This window comes from Odontesthes bonariensis, chromosome 1 (assembly GCF_027942865.1).
Source record: "Odontesthes bonariensis isolate fOdoBon6 chromosome 1, fOdoBon6.hap1, whole genome shotgun sequence".
Taxonomy (NCBI): domain Eukaryota; kingdom Metazoa; phylum Chordata; class Actinopteri; order Atheriniformes; family Atherinopsidae; genus Odontesthes; species Odontesthes bonariensis.
The window spans coordinates 28,126,842-28,147,210 of NC_134506.1; the positions used below are offsets into that span (position 1 = coordinate 28,126,842).

Here is a 20,369-nt window from a genome sequence, read left to right on the forward strand (position 1 = left end):
TTCAGTACAGTCTCCTCTCTTTCTGCTGTTTCATTTACTTTGTGAGCACATACGTACAGACGTTTAGACCTTTTCTTTTTTATTTTTAGCCTCAGTGAGGCTTGTCTAAAAGTACAGTGCGTTACCACGGCAGCAGACACTCCAGAGACAGTCAAGCATACAGGCAAGGTATGGAGGAGTCCATAACATTCAGATGCACCACCTCATTCGTCTTTTTGGTTTTGGAAACTAATTTGATTGCCAAATTGATTTGATTTTCACAGTCAAACCAGCTGTTCCTCACACTAACACAAAAGTAGGTTGGTTCTTGAACAGAATAGTACAGTGAACATGTCACAGTGGCTTATGAACGTATGGGTACCACTGGTCAAAATGACTTATACTGTGAATAGAAGAGCAAGGAAAAGATGACCTGCTTTTCAAAAGTGGTAAAGTTAAAGATGACCCATTTGCAAGACTAAACAAGAATATCTTTTTATATTTTATCATACTTTACAATGTCAAAATTAATCAAACATGAGATTGTGGGTGTCTGTAAAAAAAATCTGGGTCACTGCCTATGAACATTTTTTACTGTCTGTAACAGATTTTTGATGATGTTTAGGTTTAGGGACTGTGGTTGTCATGGCAAAACCTTCACCTTGCACCTCTTGAAGTAGCCCACTGTGGACTCCTGTCCTCCTATATTGCACTCCTATCCTGCTATAGAAGCTAATCTCCTTTTCCCTTTACCTTTTAAAAAAAAAAAATGTTTGCTTTGTCCATAACATACACATGATGTAGTTACATATTGCTCTCAACACAGCACAAGTCTGAAATAGCAGTCACTTCAACGGAAATACACAAAAAGTAAAGATGGGCTTGTTTGTCTTATTATTGTCCAAACTTTCCTTCTCCATTGTCTTACCTAGTAATCAACTGTAGCACATAAAGTTTCTTCATAGCAGCTGAGCCAGAGAAACAAGAAAAAAACAGCTTAAAAGCATTTGAGCTGCAGTTTAAGCTTCTGCTCTGTATTTAGAATAAAAAACATTTGGTTAATAGAATGCCACATAATTGTTAAATTGATGTGGGTATTTATGGCAAAACAACAGCTTGTTATGAGGACAGTGTATCTCCATTAGGACTTAAAGTGATACGTGTGGTGGTGCTTCTCATTGCACAGATAGCTCTCTCTCTCACCAAAACAACTTATTTTGGACGTACCTCTGGGCAGGTTGTTGGAATGGACATCACTGCAATCTCTTGACATATTAATCTGCTTCGTAACTTGTTGTTCAATTATCAGTTATTAATTCATCATCATAACATCATGAAAGACTGTTAGACACTTGAGTTTTCTAAGCACTGATATTTGTACAATGTGATTTTTTTTCTTAAATGTAACCCTCAATGAAATAAAATATCCAAAATGTAAAATGGTTTAGATATTTTCTAAAGTGACCGTAGACCAGCATGCAGTTCAACAACATGGCAATCTTCTAAAACAAGGATGAATGTCTTTACAATGTTTTTCTTTTGAGTACATCAAGCACATATGATACAGATTTGCCGAAAGACATGTGCCAGATGTTCTATGCATCTGAAGTGTAGAATTCCACATGGACTTTCCTGGAAGTTGCGATTTATTCTCATTAGTTCTTACGGGTTTAGAACACTCTCGCAGCAGTGTACATCAGAAAAATAGAGTACATATGATTTGATAGTTCATTATCTTGTCCTGACCCTCTTGTTTTATTCATTACTGGTCAGAATGAGGTTTGTACAGTGCAGTGCTCAGCAGCTCTGTGTCTTCTTCTCTCAATTACATTCACACTTTCAAACACAGATTAGTTTCATATACAATGGCTGTGGGCAAAACATATTGGGTGGTCTCATTTAAAGTATGCTAAAGTATTCTATTCCTAAGGTTTTAGAGCGATAATCATCACAACAGTTCAAAAGTTGATTATTTTTTCACTGGTTTTCTCATTCTAAAATATTTCTTCCTACAAATGTTGGCATTTTTCTTCTGTACCGCTACATATACTGAATCTTCTCTTTACTCGATCATTCCAAATCCCCGTCAATTATTCTCAATGATCACATCTGCCTTCCAGGGCCGGAGTGAGACCAAAGTTATGTCAGACATTTCTTTTCAATGTAGACAAAAACTGGATTGATAAAACAAAAGTTTCCGACCTGGCTCAGTCTACGTGACTCCAACCTTTAATCGTGGGTCTATCCATATTTAAGCCCAACTGTGATTTTAACGCCTAGCATTAATTAACAGCTACTGTTGAAAATGGACAGTCCATGGATAATATTGGGTTGGATGGTGTAGCAGTCACAGTGCCGTGTGGATTAAGAGTTTTTCAAACTTTGACAAAACCAACATTCCTGTGGGGGATGTTTACGTATGTGGATATAAACCAGATCTTCATTTTCTTTCCACAAAGGAAAAAGAGACAGAAACTGCCTAGTTTACAACACCCTTAAGAGCTTTTGGGGAGTCGAACTCACTCTTGGAAAAGTGGGACACTTACTATCTTATCTAGACCATAACTCGAAAGTTGACACTTTAACACCCCTTTTCACCAGCAAACCGACCAGATGGCTACATACGAACTGAGAAGACTTCACTAAGGCTCACTTTTAGTCGAATCTTAAAACTATATTAAATGTGTTTGATAACCGTGTACAATTTCTTTCAGGTTTCCAGCTTGATCACAAGACGCATATAGAGACAATTTGTACGATTCTGGCTTAAATATTGACAAAGAACTGATTTTGGTGGAAAACGCCCAACCTGCCTGATGGAACCACATTGCCCCCTAGTGGTCTGCAGTGTTGATTAGTTGAACATTTAAATCCCAGAGGACTCAGTAAAATGGACAATATATGCAACTAGTAACTTCTAACGATGTCCCTTCGGTATCTATTTGGTATTTGTTTAGTGTCCCCATTGTTAACACAGAAATTAGCATTGTGTAGTTCACTATTCATATGTCACGATTTCATAGATATTCATCTGAATTTTGAAAGTCATAATTGTCTTTATCATGTGTGTTATTTTGATGTCTTTATATTACAAGCCTATGTTATATCTTTAATCTGCATATCTTAACAAGATGTGGTGTTTTCAGAATCACCGAGACAAATGTTCTACGAGATGGGAGTAATGGAGAAATAAGAGTTTTCTTTGTCTCATCCAGAAATCCCCCTATAGCACAGATCACCTTACAGAGACATGCACACAGTTCAAGCATGTCATTGGCTGAAAAAGTAGTGTAAGCCCCGCCTCCGAGAGTCAAAACCCGGAACCCGCGGAAAACACACGCTCTCTAGTGCTCTGTCTCTCTCTAGTTCTCTCGTTTGCTGGCTCGCTTCAGGCGTCTGCTCTCTTGCTTCTTGCCTCTTGTTCCAGAAGGGTTCCAACCCAGAGTTTCAGAAGGAGATTTGAGCAGAGAACAGCTGCTCAGAGACTTTTAGAGATGGTTTAAGCAGAAGAGAAGAGCTCGCCGGAGTTTGGGAGTTTTCCCATAATCTCAGGAGAGAGCGGAAGGACGTGTGGATAACGATGCAGCGGACGACCGGAGGAGACCCTCCAGAACCCAGTGAGACCCCGGAGACGAGAAAGAAAGACCCGAACAAAGAAACAGATTGAAATACTCTGAAGATGCACGTTTTACGTGTTTTTGTTCGTCCCTCGCCATCCACGTCCTTCTACGTCGCACGTCCTAACCTCCGCTGTTTCACGCCATCATCACCTTTTCCTACCAAGAAGCCAACTCCAAGCAACCTTTTATTAATTTTCTGTGAACTTAAGTTCACTTCATCAGAGAAGCAACGGACCCACTGACACTAAGAAGATTCGACCATCTAACCACAGTCCTCGGCACCATCGTTTCGGTTTCCCGGTGAAAGAAGCAACTGAGAAGTCCGCTAAAGTCAGCCACCACAGCCAGGAAGGCCCAGAGAGCGGAAGAGAAATCCCCTCGGACCCGCGTGGCCGTAGCGTGGTCCGAACCGACTAAACAGAACTTCAGCACAGTAAGACCGACCCGTTTTCACCTTAAAGTGGGTTTGATGGATGTCTCGAGGCTTTCACAGAATGATAAATTAATCCGAAATGTCAGTATTTAGCTTCAAATAGTCAGCCAACCTAAACTATTTGAATACATCCAGTATCTCCCCATTCCCCATATTTTATTTTATATTCACTAAGTGTTTTATATAATCACCCATATTCCATGCATCTCCTGTTTGTTTAAAGGTTCATGTCTAAGATCATATCATTGTAATAAACAGCTCATATATCTATATATATATGTTATAATCACAGATTGTGTCGTATGCTTTCTTTACGTAATGTCTGTCCAACCAAACGAGAACTTCACGAAAGTAGCGAGATATGAGACTGAATATTAATTGAATATTAATCGAAAGATTAATTTAACACCTGGATCGTAAGATTTCAAACAGTTTTCCTACCTGACTGTGACTTAAATTAAGTCAAAACCTAGGTAGGTGGTGCCCTGAATTCGAGGTAAGGTTTATTTGAGACTGTAAGAACATCTCATAAATCCTTATATTTAATAGGTATATAAATACCCGGTAACGCTACAATGGGATTCAAACTCAGTGGTTTGGCATAACACTCTGTGATGTCAGTGATGAAGCATTCATGATTTCTGGATCCTTGAAAACGTAGTTATTGTAAAAAATTTTATGATGTATACATAATAATTTCTACATCGGACATAATAGTTAGATGTAGAAATGAAACCCAAGAATGGAAGAGGTGAAATTAATTTTGCAGCTAAGAAACTGTGGTAACATTATATTTTGAGCTTTAATTGTGAAATTGCTACACTGTGCATTATGCACCAATGTGGCTGTGACACATTCTGGAGTGAAATTGCATGGTCAATTCTTATTATTCCATCATTCTTATTGTGAAAGACAATGGTTGATTGATTTATACTTTTAATCAACACAGTAGATATCAGAAACCTGTGAACGGCTTGTGTACATTTGGTGTACAATCCATCTTTACATTTGTTTCCTACTAAACTGAAAAAAAGTACATTGACATATTTTATCTATAATTGTATATTAAATGTCTTTTCAGCATTTAGAGTCCCTATGGCCAATTTGTAGGTGACCATCATTCACAGTGAAAGACTGGGTTTTATGCTGCTAAACTTGTTTTTAAAGAAGGGGCTACGTTGCTGCATTTGCAGGTTGTGCTTTAAATTTCAAGATATTGATTTGTTTTTGTTCTTTTTTTCATTTTTTTAATTACCTGATACACCATCATCTCTTTCTTTACTGCGAGTCTACACTTGTGACGGCTGTGAAATAAAACAAAAAACTTCCACATGTCAAGCATGTCATTGGGAGCACTCCCCATCCTAATTCTATCCTTACTGGTATGGTCTGTCCATAAAGGCAGGCAGAAAAATAAACAAGTTCTCTAAGTTCAAATGAAACTTGTAAATGTCATCTGAATTCCTTCCCTTGAACTTCTGCCCATCTTCATCTTCTTTTCCACCCTCAGCCTCCTCATTCTCCTGTCTTCTCATCCACCTGGGGGTCCAGCAGTGACCTTGTTTGTGTCTAGGTTGTGTTCCCGCTGAGTGCCTGCGCAGCCTCGTGCTGCCACCCGATCAGCCTTGCTCTCAGCCTCACTATCGATCGCCCTCCACTCTCCCCTCAAGGACGGAAATCCAAACCTGTATTCCAGACCGCAGCCCTCGTCTCCCTCCCTCCCTCCAGCATTCTCTCTTCCTCACTCCTTTCTTTTCTCTGCCTCTCCACTTTTCTCATCCATAGCTTTCTCCACCTTTCACTTGTATAGAATCCATCAAACACACACATACACACATATGGCCGTGCAAGTCTCAAGGTTGCAATGACCAGCAGACCCATGAATAAATAATAAGGAGGTAGGAATCATTTTCAGAAAAACCATTTACTCTCCTATTGTGTTCTTGAAGAAGCGAGTGTGTGAGTGCCCTACCTGCGTGTTTGTGTGTTACAAGAAAGGCTTTGTAACTGAGGGTACAGTGCTTTGTTAACCAAAAGCCCCGCTGTTACAGGAGTTAACACGAGCAAAGCTACAAGCACCATTTGGGTGACCTTTAACATGATTTTTTTTTTGTGAGGACTACTTTTCTTTCTTTTCTCTGTTTATGTTTAAGAGGCACAAAAGGCCAAAGATATAATCAATAAGCTTGACATATAGTGTAGGATCAGTCAGTGGGTCCATCTGCTGCTTTCTTAAAAACCTGATTTATCAAGATTGTTTAAGGCCATGTTGCATGTATCCAAACAAAATAACCTGAATATTAACCAGCAGGTTTGTATCTTACCCACACAAAATAGACGCAAAATTGACTTTTCCCAAACCAAGCCACTTCCTTCGGTGAAACAGTTTCTGAGTTGATGTCTTGTTTGTTGCCAGTTGGTCTAAAGTGAAGAGATAACAGAGTGAAAAGAAAGCCTAAAGTAAAAATAAAGGGACAAAGGGGAGGGCTAGTTGGCCAAGCCAGCTCAAGGCGTAAGCGAACTAAACGTCTGCTTAGTGGCCCACGGCCACTAGGGGGCCCCTAGGAGCAATTGACAAAAAAAAATTTTTTTTTAATTTTTAATTTTTTGCATTTTATGAGTGATGATGCAAAAAAGCCTTTTTTGCGACATTCAGTGGAAGACTGCCATGGCACAAGAAAGACTGAGTGGACTGGCATTGAAAAGTATTAACAACAAATTTGACCATCAGATTTCTTACAGTGATGTCATAAATGACTTTGCCTCCAGAAAAGCCAGAAAGCACAGGTTTAAAGGAGTGGGTGGAGTATTGAGGAAGAACAGAGTTACAAAAAAAAGTCAAATGTGTGGATCAAGGTAGTTCATTTAGATTTTTTTTTTTTTTACAACAGCTTTTGCACATAAGCCCCTTTCACACTGCCGAATAACCTGCGTTTAATCCGCGAATTTAGCGTGTCCGCTGTTGCGTTCACACTGCCGACCCGGGCTGCCGCGTCAACTCGACTCGCCTTTCGACCCGCGTCGGACCCTAGTCTTTTTGCCGAGCCGAGTTTGGTGTGAACGCAATCGACGCGGGTCGGGCGTGGCGTGACGTGAGGAGTTTAAAAGACAAAATGGACAGCTGATTCAGAACAACAGCGACAGGTGAGGACAAGTCTTACTCTGTTTTAGCCTACATCAAGTTCGAGACATTTTTTAATATGGCCCACTGGGGAGACAAGGAGGTCCGCGAGCTCCTCAGCCTCCGAGCAGAGGACGTTATTTACCGCCACATTTCGGGGACTATAGTGCTCTTGTATTCTCCGCATATGTTCTTCGGCGGCATCCCACGTTGTAACCATCCACACCCCGTAAAATAACATCTCCATGAACTGCATATACAATTGCAAAAACGACTCCTCAAGGTGTATTTAACCCTACCTCTGACGCATGGCTTGTGCCTACGTCATTGTACACGCCCAGCATTTTATGTGTTTCGTGTGACGCTCTGCCACTAGGCAACTCCCCCTGAACTCGGCTTCAGGCGACACGGGTCACCCTGACACGCCAAGCGTTCACATTGCTCGACGCGGGTCGAAGGTGCAATTTGGACCCGCTAAGATAGCGGGTCGCAGTGTGAAAGGGGCTAAAGTTACAAACATTTACATATTTTAAGACCTCATTATTCAACTTTATATTTAAACCATTTTTTTTTTACCTTGTTTCAGGTAACTCTGTGCATTTACATAATTATTGAAGTATTTGCTTGATATTTTATTTAATTCGGTCTATTTTTGTACAATTGAATTTGTTATTATTTTCATATATCTAAGTGATTTTATTTGTTGTTACACTTTATTGTTGTTCTTGCACTACAAATTAGTTTTGCACATTGCTTGTTTTTTTAAACCAAAAATAATAAACCAGATGACACTTTTACAGTAAATACAATGCTTTATCGCTCGGAATGTTGTGTTATTCAACCCCAGGGCGGTCTTGTAGCCGAATTTTGCAATCAAAAACCATATGTGGCACCCTGGACATCATTCATTCATTGGTATTATTTGTATTATTAACTGGGCCACCCCCTTAAATGTGTAAAGACATGTCAAGCTGACAAAAGGATAATGCAAACAACACTGCCAGAGCCGCAATGAGCCGCAATAGTGTAAATGATCAACAAGAATATTATTGGCAGAAATAATCCAATTTTGCTTAGGGTCCAATGGAGGCTTGGGCTGGCTCTGCTCGTTGGGAATGGGATGAAATAAAGAAAGTTTAAGTATGCTAAGGTAGAACTATAAGGAAAAGATAAATGAAGACAAGCAGGAAGACTGAGTCGTTTGAGAGCGGTAAAGGTAAAAAAAAGGGATGTAGAGACAATATGAAGGTATAGTCTACAACATAAAGAGGAAGAAAAAAAAAGGCATACAGACAGAGAAATTATTGGAATTTTCTCCCCTTCTGTTTGGATAAAGACGAGAGCTCCCTTTTCAATCCAATCTGGCTCAGGCAAAGGTAAACAATCAGTCTTGATAAAGGATTGGATAAATCCGCAATCAGACTCATTCTCAGTAAAGCAGCTATTTATCGGGCTTGCCTCATGGCTAAATTGGATCCTCCTTGTGTGAGAGTTGAAGAGAGAAAGAGTGAGAGTGTATTATCTCACAGAGACAGCACTGATTCAAATTTTTGTGAACCAAATTCCCCTTGCATTAAAAAATAATGCATGGCATAAAAGTCTTTAGTTGTAATACGTTTAGACTGAAAGCGTAGAAAAATTCCAGTATCAGAACTCACACATTGTATTCCTGTGATCTTAAATAGACCTATCAGAATGTGGGACATGTGCAGCACATGAGCCAGAAACCAGGGACAGATAAAAGATTCTTTACTGCTATGAAGCAGCTTATCTGATTAATAAAAAATTGAGCACTAAAGTTTTTAAAGAGTCGATGTGGTCTGCCTCACAGTCAGTGTGTTTGTCAATAAATGTATAAGAATGTCATCAGGACAAAGTTCTACGGGTGTTCTTTTTTCTAACGGTGAAAACAGAGAGCATTATGAGGAGATTCATGCTGCAATAGAGTACATCCATAAATAATACCAAAGCCGCCAGAGGACTTGAACATCTTTCATTACCGCCAACACCCAGAGGCCAGAACAAACTTTTCTGTGAGGATGCCAATAAAATCCAGTGTACGGTAGCTCACTGTAGTAGCTGCTCAACTGTCATTTTTTTCATTCTTATAAGGCAAATATTTCAAAGGCTAAGTGGTCTGGTCCAAAACAGGATGAAATCTATCGCAAAGGTATTATGCCTAATGTTGCCGGAAAGAAAATTAAAAGCACAATATTTCAGTACAGTCTTTATCTATAGATGTAGACATTTTTCAGAAAAATACACATTAATCATGGGTAGAAATATTATGTCAACATTGATTTGGATTGGCAGTGCTGGAGTAACTATGGTGTAAAAAAAGGACCAATGCAACTCACCAGTTGGGTGATCTACCAACATTGCACTGACTGAATAATAACCACCCCAAAGACCAGCACACACATGTGGCTGCAAGCCATAGTTTATGTTCCCTTGTTTGTTGTACAAAAATTATCATGACCCTGCTTACTTCTTGGCAGAGGTGTCTTCGTTACTGTACTTAAGTAAACTTTTTAGGTTGCAATTCATATAGGGGCATCTACCTTTTTGTGTGGTTTTTTTTGTTTGTTTTTTCTATTTTTTTTTATTTAAAGGTTACATTATACTTTTATACTTTAAGTAGGTTTTGGAGCACATACTTTTTCACTTTTACTTGAGTAAAGAGGTCAAGTTGATACTTTAACTTTTACCAGAGTGTTTTTAAACTGCAGTATCTATACTTCTAGCCTAGCGACGCCATCCTACGTACTTCCGCCCAAAGATTTTGGCTCCGCACATAGTCTGGCCAAATCCCCCTACCTCGGTTCGCTCAGTGTTTTGCCAATCAGCAAACAGTTGCGAGTGGTGACGCAGAACTCAAGCGCGGAGTCCATTGTAGTCCATGTAATTGTAGTTCAACCGCAGCGGAAATAAACATGGCGACGGAAGAACGCTAGAAGCTATCCATGAAGTTGTCTCAACTCTGGAGAGCATTACACAATTAAAACAAGAGCAAGAGGAATGCCTCGTCAATTTTGTTAGTGGCAAGGATGTCGTAGCTCTCCTTCCAACTGGCTTTGGGAAAAGTTTGATTTATCAAATGGTACCGGTATAATGAAAGCGGATGTGGGAAGCGTGATTCGCGAGCTAGAGCCTCGCGAGAGTAAGCATGAACCTCGGCGCATAACCTACGTCCTTTCTAAACATTACTGATTGGTTAAGCGAACTCCAATGAATTTAAGTTGCTGAGTAAGGTCCCACCCTCCATGGAAACAGATTCCTCTTGGGTTTTCCCAGACTGTTTGACGGAGTCAACAGTCGGCTTTCGCCCAGGCTACTATACTTCTACTTAAGTAACAAATGTGTGTACTTTTGACACCACTGCTTCTTGGCTAGATAAATTGGACAGTCTATCTGGCCAAACTTCAACATTTAATTCAACATACTTTAAATGTGTAATTTTGCGTCTTTCAGGACTACGGGCAGTGAAAAATAGTGAGCTGTTGAATAGAGAGCCTAATGTGTTGCTATGAAAAGAAAAAGAAAAAAAGTTTGACCTTACACAACAACCAGCATAGCTGTAACCTTCTCTCTTCCCTTCAACTTACAAGAATGCCATTCTGGAAAAGGATGGTGAGTGAATACATGCAAGCCTGAGCCTGACACCTCTGCTTGGTGAGTCTCTTTGACATTTAGGGGCATGTCTACTTCTACGCTTAAGAACAACACGGTGGAAAATGTGGATAATGAAATACCAGCTACAGAGATCACAGTCTGTTAAAAGAAAAAAAAAAAGTAAATTAAAGGTTTACAAGAATATTTGGTGAAGCAGGTGTTTTGGCCGAATTTCCTAGCCTGATAAACCAGCCTAAATGGATTGGATGTCTAATTTAGTCTGGCTCCGATGAATGGATACAACGGAACATTGTTGATGAGCACAACCCGTTGTCTTTCAAACCGTGTCTGTGCCTATAGGCCAACGCTCTGACCCTCTGCCCCGCCCGCGTTGATTCAAAACACATCTCTGCGTTGTGATTGGTTTAGTTGCCATCTGCCAGATTCAGGGCAGTATTTTCAAAATGAAAAGTGGTTCGAAGCCAGACCCAACCGCAGGCAAAACATTTTGCCGTCCAGCAGTTGGCGCTGGTTTTCCAGGCTACGAATTTCCATCATATTTGTGTTTGTTTTTCCCGCGTGAAGTTCTTCGTGACAGTGTTCAAAAAAGTGCCAAGTAGACTATTACTATTATCATAATTGTTAAAGGTCTCAGGATAACTCAGCTTTTCCCTTTGTAAATGAATAGTATGTGACTAAAAATTAAGAAATTGATAATGGTCTTTGAATTTTAGAACATATAAACTCAGCAATTCAATCTTTTCTCTTTAAATTCAGGCTTTTTATCCAGCGTCAAATCCTTTTTAGCGTTGAATGAAAAAGTGATGCACGCTTTCATCACATCCCAACCGGATTATTGTAATGCCCCGTATGTTGATCTTAGCCAGGCTTCCCTTTCATCGCTGCAGGGGCTCCAAAATGCTTCAGTTCATCTTTGAACACCGACATGCAAACAAGAACACCTCCTTCCCCCAACCATGCGTGTGGCTTGCAGTACATTTCACGATTGATTATAAGGGTTCCATTACTCACTAATAAGGCACTTAATGGGCCTGTTCCTTTGCATGTTTCAGACTGCTTATAAGTGTATGTTCCTGCAAGTCCACTTAGGTCTACTGACCATTTGCTTTAGGCTGTCCTCAGGTCATTTCCTGGTTTTAGCAGTTGTTGTCCCACCTCAAAACACATTTGTATTCCTTGGTTTCTAACTTAGCATCAGAATTTTTTATTGCTTTTATTAACTTACTGTTATTGCCTCAGAATTTTTGTCTTTTATTTTTATTTTTTTGGACATCACTTTGCCAGTGGCAGCTGTTTTAAATGTGCTTTATAAATGAGTTTGACTTAAATTGAATTCTTATTTCATCCACATCTGCAATTCAAAAAAAAGTAACAGGAGTGGGGATACCCCCCCAATCTCCCAAGCAGCAATTATAAACAATTATATAAGCAATTATAAATAATAGTGCAATCAGCAGGGAACTACCTCACACTTGCCGTAGAACACACTGTTTGGAAACATTAGATACTACGCCCCCCCCCAAAAAAAAAAAAATGACAGGGAAACTGTTAAATACATACAAGTCAAGCCATAAAAATATAAAACTCACTGTGTTCAACCCTCTCAGGTGCTGACTCGCTATTTCTTCAATGCCAAAACAGGGTTTGTGCCATAACCAAACAATAAATATGGCCTAGAGTGTTTTAGAATGTTGCCTTTCACGGGATCAAAATGTTTGCTATTTGATTGACCAACCTTTATTCATCCAATATATCGTATATTTTTAAACATTTGTTTTGGAAACGATTAAAATAAATAAAAAAAATAATTAAAAAATGTGACAATGACCGTAGAAAAGAAATAACAGAAAGAAAGACAACACTAGAAAGAAGAACGTTGTGCATCGGCAGAGCTGGAAATCCATGTGTGTAAGTGAGAGGAGGTATGGCAAGCTGTAAGCATGGATGAAGGAGACACTCGGGTGACAAGGATCAAGTTTTCGATGCAGCTTGTGGAATGCGGTGGAAACTCTGTAAGCCCACTGGGACCCGACTCAACGCAGAATGCTGCAGTGTGCTCGTCAAGCATAATGCACAGGGACAGTGAGGTCAGCACACCCACTGTTTGCTTCTATTGCCCCCCCGAAAGAAGTCCTAAATATCACACTGTCATTGCAAAGTATTTCCTTCCTCGTGGTCTTTATAAAAACGCAGTACGACACTAATACAAAAACACCTGCACACCTGGATTGTGTAGGTTCTTTTGAAAGCTTTTTTTCACACGAGCAGTCTGACGAACAAACTAACTGTACCGACCACATTACCTCTGGAGGAAGTTATCAAGCAGTGTAATGCACAAAATCATGCAAGCACAGTTCAGTGGGATTTGGTGACAACTTTGGCATGTGGTACAACTGAAGATTGGGAGCATTCGTTTGCAGCCAAAAAATCTGCAGAAATTATGAAAGGGGATTGCGTAAGACCAACAAGTCTAATCATAAAGGAATATTTGGTCATTGTTATAATATATCTGATAAACTTCAGTTGATTTTGTCTTACTTACTTCAAATTTGATCCGATTAGATACATTTATCTTCTTTGCTTTTCCTTGACTTGAAAATGTATTTTTGAAATTGCGAAGCTGTTTTACACACATACACAGTTCGGTTCGACGCATACATGAATGATTTAATCAAGGTATATTGTTTCTACCTCCACTTTCATGTCCGAAGGCACAAACAAGGCTCTGAAATGTTTTCGCGGCTGCTACTCTTTGCCAGAGTCTGCTCTCTGTTTCTTTGCCTCTGCCTGCCTTTATTCATGAGTCTACATCTACGTACATATTTTCTCTCTGACAGATAAACACACAAACACTCCCGCACACCCTCTCCCGCAACCAGTGTCTTTTTTGCCAGAGGCAGTGTAAGTCTTGTTTTCGCACGACATATATATTTTATATTCTGACAATGTGACCATAATGATCATTATTCAAGATACACTACCACCTCCGACCCAGAGAACAAGCAATCACTGACGCAATTTCCTACATGTTTGAACTGCTCCAGGGGAATGAACTTGTATAGTATGTGTTATTCAGAGTATGTTGACTGAAATGATTATTATTTCAGCACTGGTGAAAATAAAAGTTTTATTGAAAATTGCATTTGTTGGGGGGGTACATTGCTTGTAAATGTAATCTGAATCTGAAAGAAAGAAAGAAAGAAAGAAAGAAAGAAAGAAAGAAAGAAAGAAAGAAAGAAAGAAAGAAAGAAAGAAAGAAAGAGAGAAAGAAAGCTTGATGGATTAGATGAGAGAGAAATGACAGCCATAATTACAGGCAGGTAAGGTAAACAGCCAAAAATCAAATTAGATATGATCGTTTTGCATCTGCAGAGTCAAACAATAAAGCTGCTTCTCACACACACACACACACACACACACACACACACACACACACACACACACACACCTATACGTATTCATGTAAACACCAATAGAGGAAATGAAGGCCTAGACACAGCCACTGTTTTATTCATGCTGATGTGATGCCAGTGGACATGTACCCATGAGGAACACTGCTTTTCTCACCTCACACACTGCCACACAAATACACACAACCCCAACACAGTCACCTTAATTCATCTTACATGCAGCTCTGAAAGTTCACACTCCCACTTACACGCTTACACACGTACCTTGGTCCGAAAGCACGTGTCCAGCTGTAGAGGTTAGAGTGTGTGTCTTTCTGTTCATGCGTGTGCTTAAATGCTCTCTAACATACAATATGTTGTTACAAACAATTAGTTAAAAAGAACACAATGTTCTTTTCAAAGCAGATTAACTTCCTACATTCCAACACATCTGTACGCAAACAGCTATTAAAACAAACAACAACAAAAAAAAACAACAGGGCATTTTAAAAGCTGCTGAAATAAACATCAAATAATCTCATGCATTATTCCCTTAAACTAATCATCTATTAATCTCTACACACATTATCATGCTTGCATCATTCTGGTCTACTATATTTCTATATGTTATACAACAAGGATCCACTGGTGCAGTGGCTTAGTTCGCCTTGCTGGAGGCAAGTATTGTAATTGAATTGTTTACAGCTCAGAGCACATTTATCCAACCAGCTGTTTTGTGAATTAAACCCATGACCTTTAAGTCACAATGCACCTACTTTGCCCTACTGCCTCCCCCCTTCATCAAAACAATTTGTATAGTGCTAAACCAATCTGGTGACGGTGTCAGTAACAAGACAAAGGACTCAGGACAGAGCCTGTTTCCATCACGGTTCAGCTAAGAGCCCTAAAGCAGGAACTGCTTTAAGATAATGCCACTAAAAGCCACGTAAAAAGGAGATTGTGTGACTCAGCACAAACTGAACCACTCTGACACTATGAACATGAGTAATGGGTCATGGGTGCATCATATAAAAATGCTGTCCAATACAGGGCATGTTTTGCTGCAGATGGTAATTGTAGAATGCGTCCACCTCGCCTGCAGCCTTTTCAGTCACCAGCATGTTTTACCCCAAGTGCTGGCATGAAAAAAGCCACACCACGTAAACGTTAAATTCTGCAACATTTAAGGAGTTGGTCATGCATTATAACAACATCAGTAGCTTGATAAGACCTTAGGCTTTGCTATATTTGTGTTGGTAAAGTGGGACGAAAGACAGGCCAACACTGGCAAACCAGCGAAACTAGTAAATTAAGGTATGAAAAGTATTAAAAATGAGGGAGTTATAAGGGCTGATCAAAGCTTACTGATTATTCTGACTGGCTGGAAGATGAATGAGAGAGAGATGCGTACCACTAATCAACTACATGACTATTCATATTGTAATAAAAGCCACCAACTATCGTGAGAGTGATTGCTTCAGTTCAATTCTCCATAAAACAACACAGGAATTATTTATATTACTGATCTTTCTTACTTTTCATGACACCAGTTTGCTTAAACCATGGGATTGTAACATGTGTCATTTGACCACACAGAGGACAGTTAATATTTTTTCACATAAAACAACCTAAGCCATCAATTTTTCTGTCCATTACTTTTATACTCATTGTGTTTGGAATATTTACAGAGATTGCAGTATGTAAGACTGCTGACAGGTCGTGTTCAGAGAGAAGCAACAACAATTTCAAGTGTCTTGGGGTAGAGCCTCCAAACTCACCTGCACACTAAGTCCAAGTCACTTTGGATCAGCATGAGAAATACATGTCGACCTGCACATATACAATAAATGCTCGGGGTGGGAGCCTACCTGTGGTCGTGGGTGTCCTTTAACAATGCACTGAAGCACAAGTGTGTCTCCTTCTTTGATGGTGTAGATTCTCTCGCTTATGTTATCATCCTTGACGTTACATGCTGCACCGGAGTGCACAATCTGGGCGTTGGCTGGAGCTGTGACAGAACATTTAGACACACACAAACACACGTACGCACACACACACACATAAACATGCACACACCCAAAAATAGGCACAGACACAAACAGAGGAAAAGAAAACACATTATATATTTAGTAGCATCAGTACTGCAGCAGAAAAAAAGGGCATTCTTTTGTGAGTAAGCTAGTATCTATGACTCAGATAAATGAATATATTATATCACTCTTTCATCTGCATAAGCACAACTTTCTACAAAAATCCGTTTTTTATGTTCAATGTTTTATGTTAATGAATACAGATATTTATAGAAAAACTGACACTTTGGTCACATTTAGAAGATCAAAATGTAAATTCTAGATTTTCTAACTGTGCTTTAGTATTGTATAGTATTAGCTGTATGATATCAACAATCTTGCAGCATAACTGCAATAAGGGAAAACACCAACAAATGAATAGTGAGTGAACCCAAAAGTGATTAAACAATCTACGATGGCAAAACTGTGGAAAAATGTATATCCCATTGTCAAAACGATAAGCAAAATAGCAGAATCAAAACAATAAGCATGCTACTCAAGTTCACAAGTAAATTAAATTTGATGTCTGTCTCCCTCAACAAGTTTTCCAGTCACTTATCGACTCTCAGGCATGTTAATCAAGCAAGACACGCCTTCAAACTTTAGTCTTTGAGGCACATTTTGGAATTACTCTCAGACTGACCAACAACACATCGATTGGATGGAGTAAATAAAGGTAATGATGCTTTGATTAACTAAAAAAGAAATCCCTGACTTTGTACTTTGTACTGAGAGAAGTTGCCACTTTTTAAATGGGAGTTTATTGGGGCTACAAATGCTTCAGAGCTAACACTTGGTGGACATACTAAGGCACGCCTGCATTTACTACACTTTTGAGAAAGATGACTACATCCATCTATGGTTTTGAAGTATGTCAGCTTACTTAATGAATATTTCATGAAGTGGCAGCAAAAGCACATGCAAAAGACACCAAATAAGAGAACCACTAACATCACTTTATTTAGCAACACTGTCACTGTGGGATCTTGGATGCTGTCACAATTTTGATGCTGCTTGTTTCTGTCCCCCGAAAGTTCAAACCTGGGTTCAAGTGGAGATGTTTCACTGCGCAACTGAGGACCACTTCAAAAACCAACAATTTCACCGTATGTTTTCACAGTATTTCACAGTCTAAAGCTTGAAAATCTGGCCAAAGGGTAGCTCGAAGGGTATCCAAATATTACACAGTTATTATTAATGTAAAAATATTTTGAAAATCAGAAGATTCACTTTACGATATCACCTGAAAATCAATCTGCAGTGGAAAACTAACCACTATCAATGTAAGTGTGTGTTTCTGCAATTACAGAAACTAAAAATAAAGTAAGATCTTATTTCACCATTATATCATCTTATTGATCATTGATGAAGTAGCTTTTTTTTCTTTTCTTAGGTCTACTCAAGACATGCAGGAAACTCCAGTCAGTGGCATCTGCTGCAGTAATAATGTATGACAGACGCATGATGGGAGCTCTGCTATAGTGACAGCTTCAGCATCAGAATCTGCACAGGGCTGACCCGTGTGGAGATCTCGATTGCGTGCAAGGAGTCTAAGATGGCTTCACCTTACTTATGATGAGGGGAGACAGGAAAGAGGAAGGGAGAGAAAGACAGAGCGAGAGAAGCAACGGGTGAAAAAGAAAAAGGCCGGAGTGGAGTGTGAAACCCCAGAGAGAGCCACGAGGGACTCTCGCCATGAGGGGCAACACAATGATGTGATTAGCATCGATTCACAGAGAGAACAAATCTTCCCTGTACTCGACAACTATTATCATTGAATGGTCTAAAATGGAGTGGGCGGCTTGTTCAGCTGAAACTCCATTCTGATCGGAGGCACCGCCACGGCCGGCACAATCTGGAACCAGAAATCAGCTTCAGAATAAAAGAAGTCTCTGAAACGTTCCCTATATGCTCTCTCTTTTGGAATAAGTGTACAATGTATTGAATGTGTGTCTGACCACTTGCACATGTGTATTCTCTATGGCATCCCAGCTTTATCGGATAAATCTAAAAAAATACCAGAGAACACAAAAAAAAACCAAGCGAAAATAGTTAAATTTCTAGCCATATTTCAAACATGTGGCTAATAAAACCCATGCAACTGGCTTCAGTCTGTGCTTTTGAGCTAAAGTAAATGTGCAAACCCCTGGGGCCTATACATTTTCATTATTTAGTTCACTAAGCATAAAAAGCATTATCACATTAAGGGATTATATGAAGGCAGTTATCAAGGAAGCTGTTTACACCTGGCTCTAACATGCACCCTGTATGGTCCAATCACACGTATGTTGCTCTAAGGGCATCAGTTTACACATGGTCTTTTCATGCATCTCCACATTCATCTCTTGTGACCATATGTGATCAGATCTTACACCTGAATTATTTTGAGTGAAGTGAACCATATAATCTGCCTTTATGTTTCATGAACTTCTTCTAGATTCCAATGAGCCACATTGATAGCTGTATTCAGACAAACAGTTCAATACTATTGTAAAGTACTATATATGATTTAAGGGAGCAGTAAAGAAGTATGAATGAAAGATTTGTGATGTTGCAGAGCTCAGTGTCAGTGCACCTCTGCCGGATAAAGACACACAAACTGAACCTTTTAAACTTTACAGTTTTCATTCTCGCTTCTCTCAGATGACACATCCTGGATTTGGAGACCTAAACTCACATGAGATGAGTATATGGTCTAAATGTGACCTGGGAACCATGCGTGTTTAAATTTTTTAGGAATGTGGCCAAACGTGCTCTTTTACTGAATGTCTTGACACCCATACTTGTCCACCTGAGGTCGGATAAATCAGGGCAAATTTCAAAATCAGGTGTAAACAGCCTCCAGCTGTTTTGTCAACCCAGAATGTAGAACTCCAGCTGAACGTGTTTACATTTTTGACCAATCAAAAACATGTAGAAATGCATATTTCTCACAGGAAAAACACAAACTATAACTCTAAACCAATAAGGTAAAGACAGGAAGGGAACCTGTCAAAAAATTACAGCCTGAGTGAATGCATTAGTTAAAGCTGCAGTCGGCAGGTTTTCAAAATTGCGAGTCTAAAGTCGGAAAATTCGAACTGATACAACTTTCAGGTCCCTCCCCCAACCTCTAACAAGCTCCGAATCGCCCCCCAAACCCCTCCCCCTCTGTGGACGAGGTTGTGCATGTGAGTTCACACCAGTGTGAGCGCACACAAGCGGGGGCAGACTCACGCTCAGCAGCGTGTGCACAAGCTGTGATTGACAGGTAGGATTCCTCCACCCTAACTTGATTGGTTAAAAACAGCCGGGAGCGCTCGGTTTTTGCAAGCATGATTACAGGCTTCAGAGGGAGCTACAGATTTCGTTATTTTTCCTAAACAGCCTATTCAATATTCTACTTCCAGAATCCCATGACAGTTCAAGCTAATATGACTAAAAAAATGTTGCCGACCGCAGCTTTAAGGAGCTTATCAAAATCATTGCCACATCATAAATGCCGAAGGATATCTTAAAATGGTGCACTAAATTAAATAAATGTGCTGTTTAAATCTATTCTAAGGTGAATAGCGTGTTTTTTTTAAAGCTGTAAGCAGCCCTGGCAATAAGTCAAGAGGAAATATATAGTTTCATGTCCTTCAAGGTCAAAAAGTCTAAAAGCAGTTTCCTGCTGAGAATCGAGAGCTCTCATAATAACGCTCTCATGGAAAGCCTAAGTGTTTATCAGGTCTCTGCCTATAAAACCTCTCATGTTCCTCACTTGGACATGAATACAGGTGTTTATATTTTCATTAAAGTAAGTAGTGCTCTTATACGCGTTGACCTACAGTGACGTTTATGCACGCTTCTTAAATTATCATGGTGATGTATCTATGATAGAAGTGAACTGCTGTCGAGAGGGGGTTGTAGCCGAAACCGTGGTCTGTCCTGGGACCATGGTCTCTAGCACGGACCAGTGGTCACTACCACTAGGGGCGCTAGAGAGACTGGTAGCGACCAGCTCCTCAGTGGTAGCGACCAGCTGGTCTCTGGCACGGACCAGTGGTCACTACCACTAGGGGCGCTAAAGATACTGGTCCTGACCAGCTCCTCAGTGGTCTGTCCCGTGATCCTTGTGGTGTAAATCAGTTAGCGGGTGGTCTG

The 20,369-nt window shown here is 39.8% G+C and overlaps 1 protein-coding gene across 2 annotated transcripts in view; it reads right to left on the reverse strand.

Moving 5' to 3' along the window:
- mdga1 (MAM domain containing glycosylphosphatidylinositol anchor 1) overlaps positions 1–20,369 on the reverse strand; it is a 221,418-nt gene that overhangs the window by 146,020 nt on the left and 55,029 nt on the right. For both annotated transcript variants that reach the window (XM_075462887.1, XM_075462877.1), the window contains exon 3: positions 16,044–16,183. In XM_075462887.1, the coding sequence (XP_075319002.1) occupies positions 16,044–16,183 (140 nt within the window). The remainder of the gene's footprint in view (positions 1–16,043; positions 16,184–20,369) is intronic.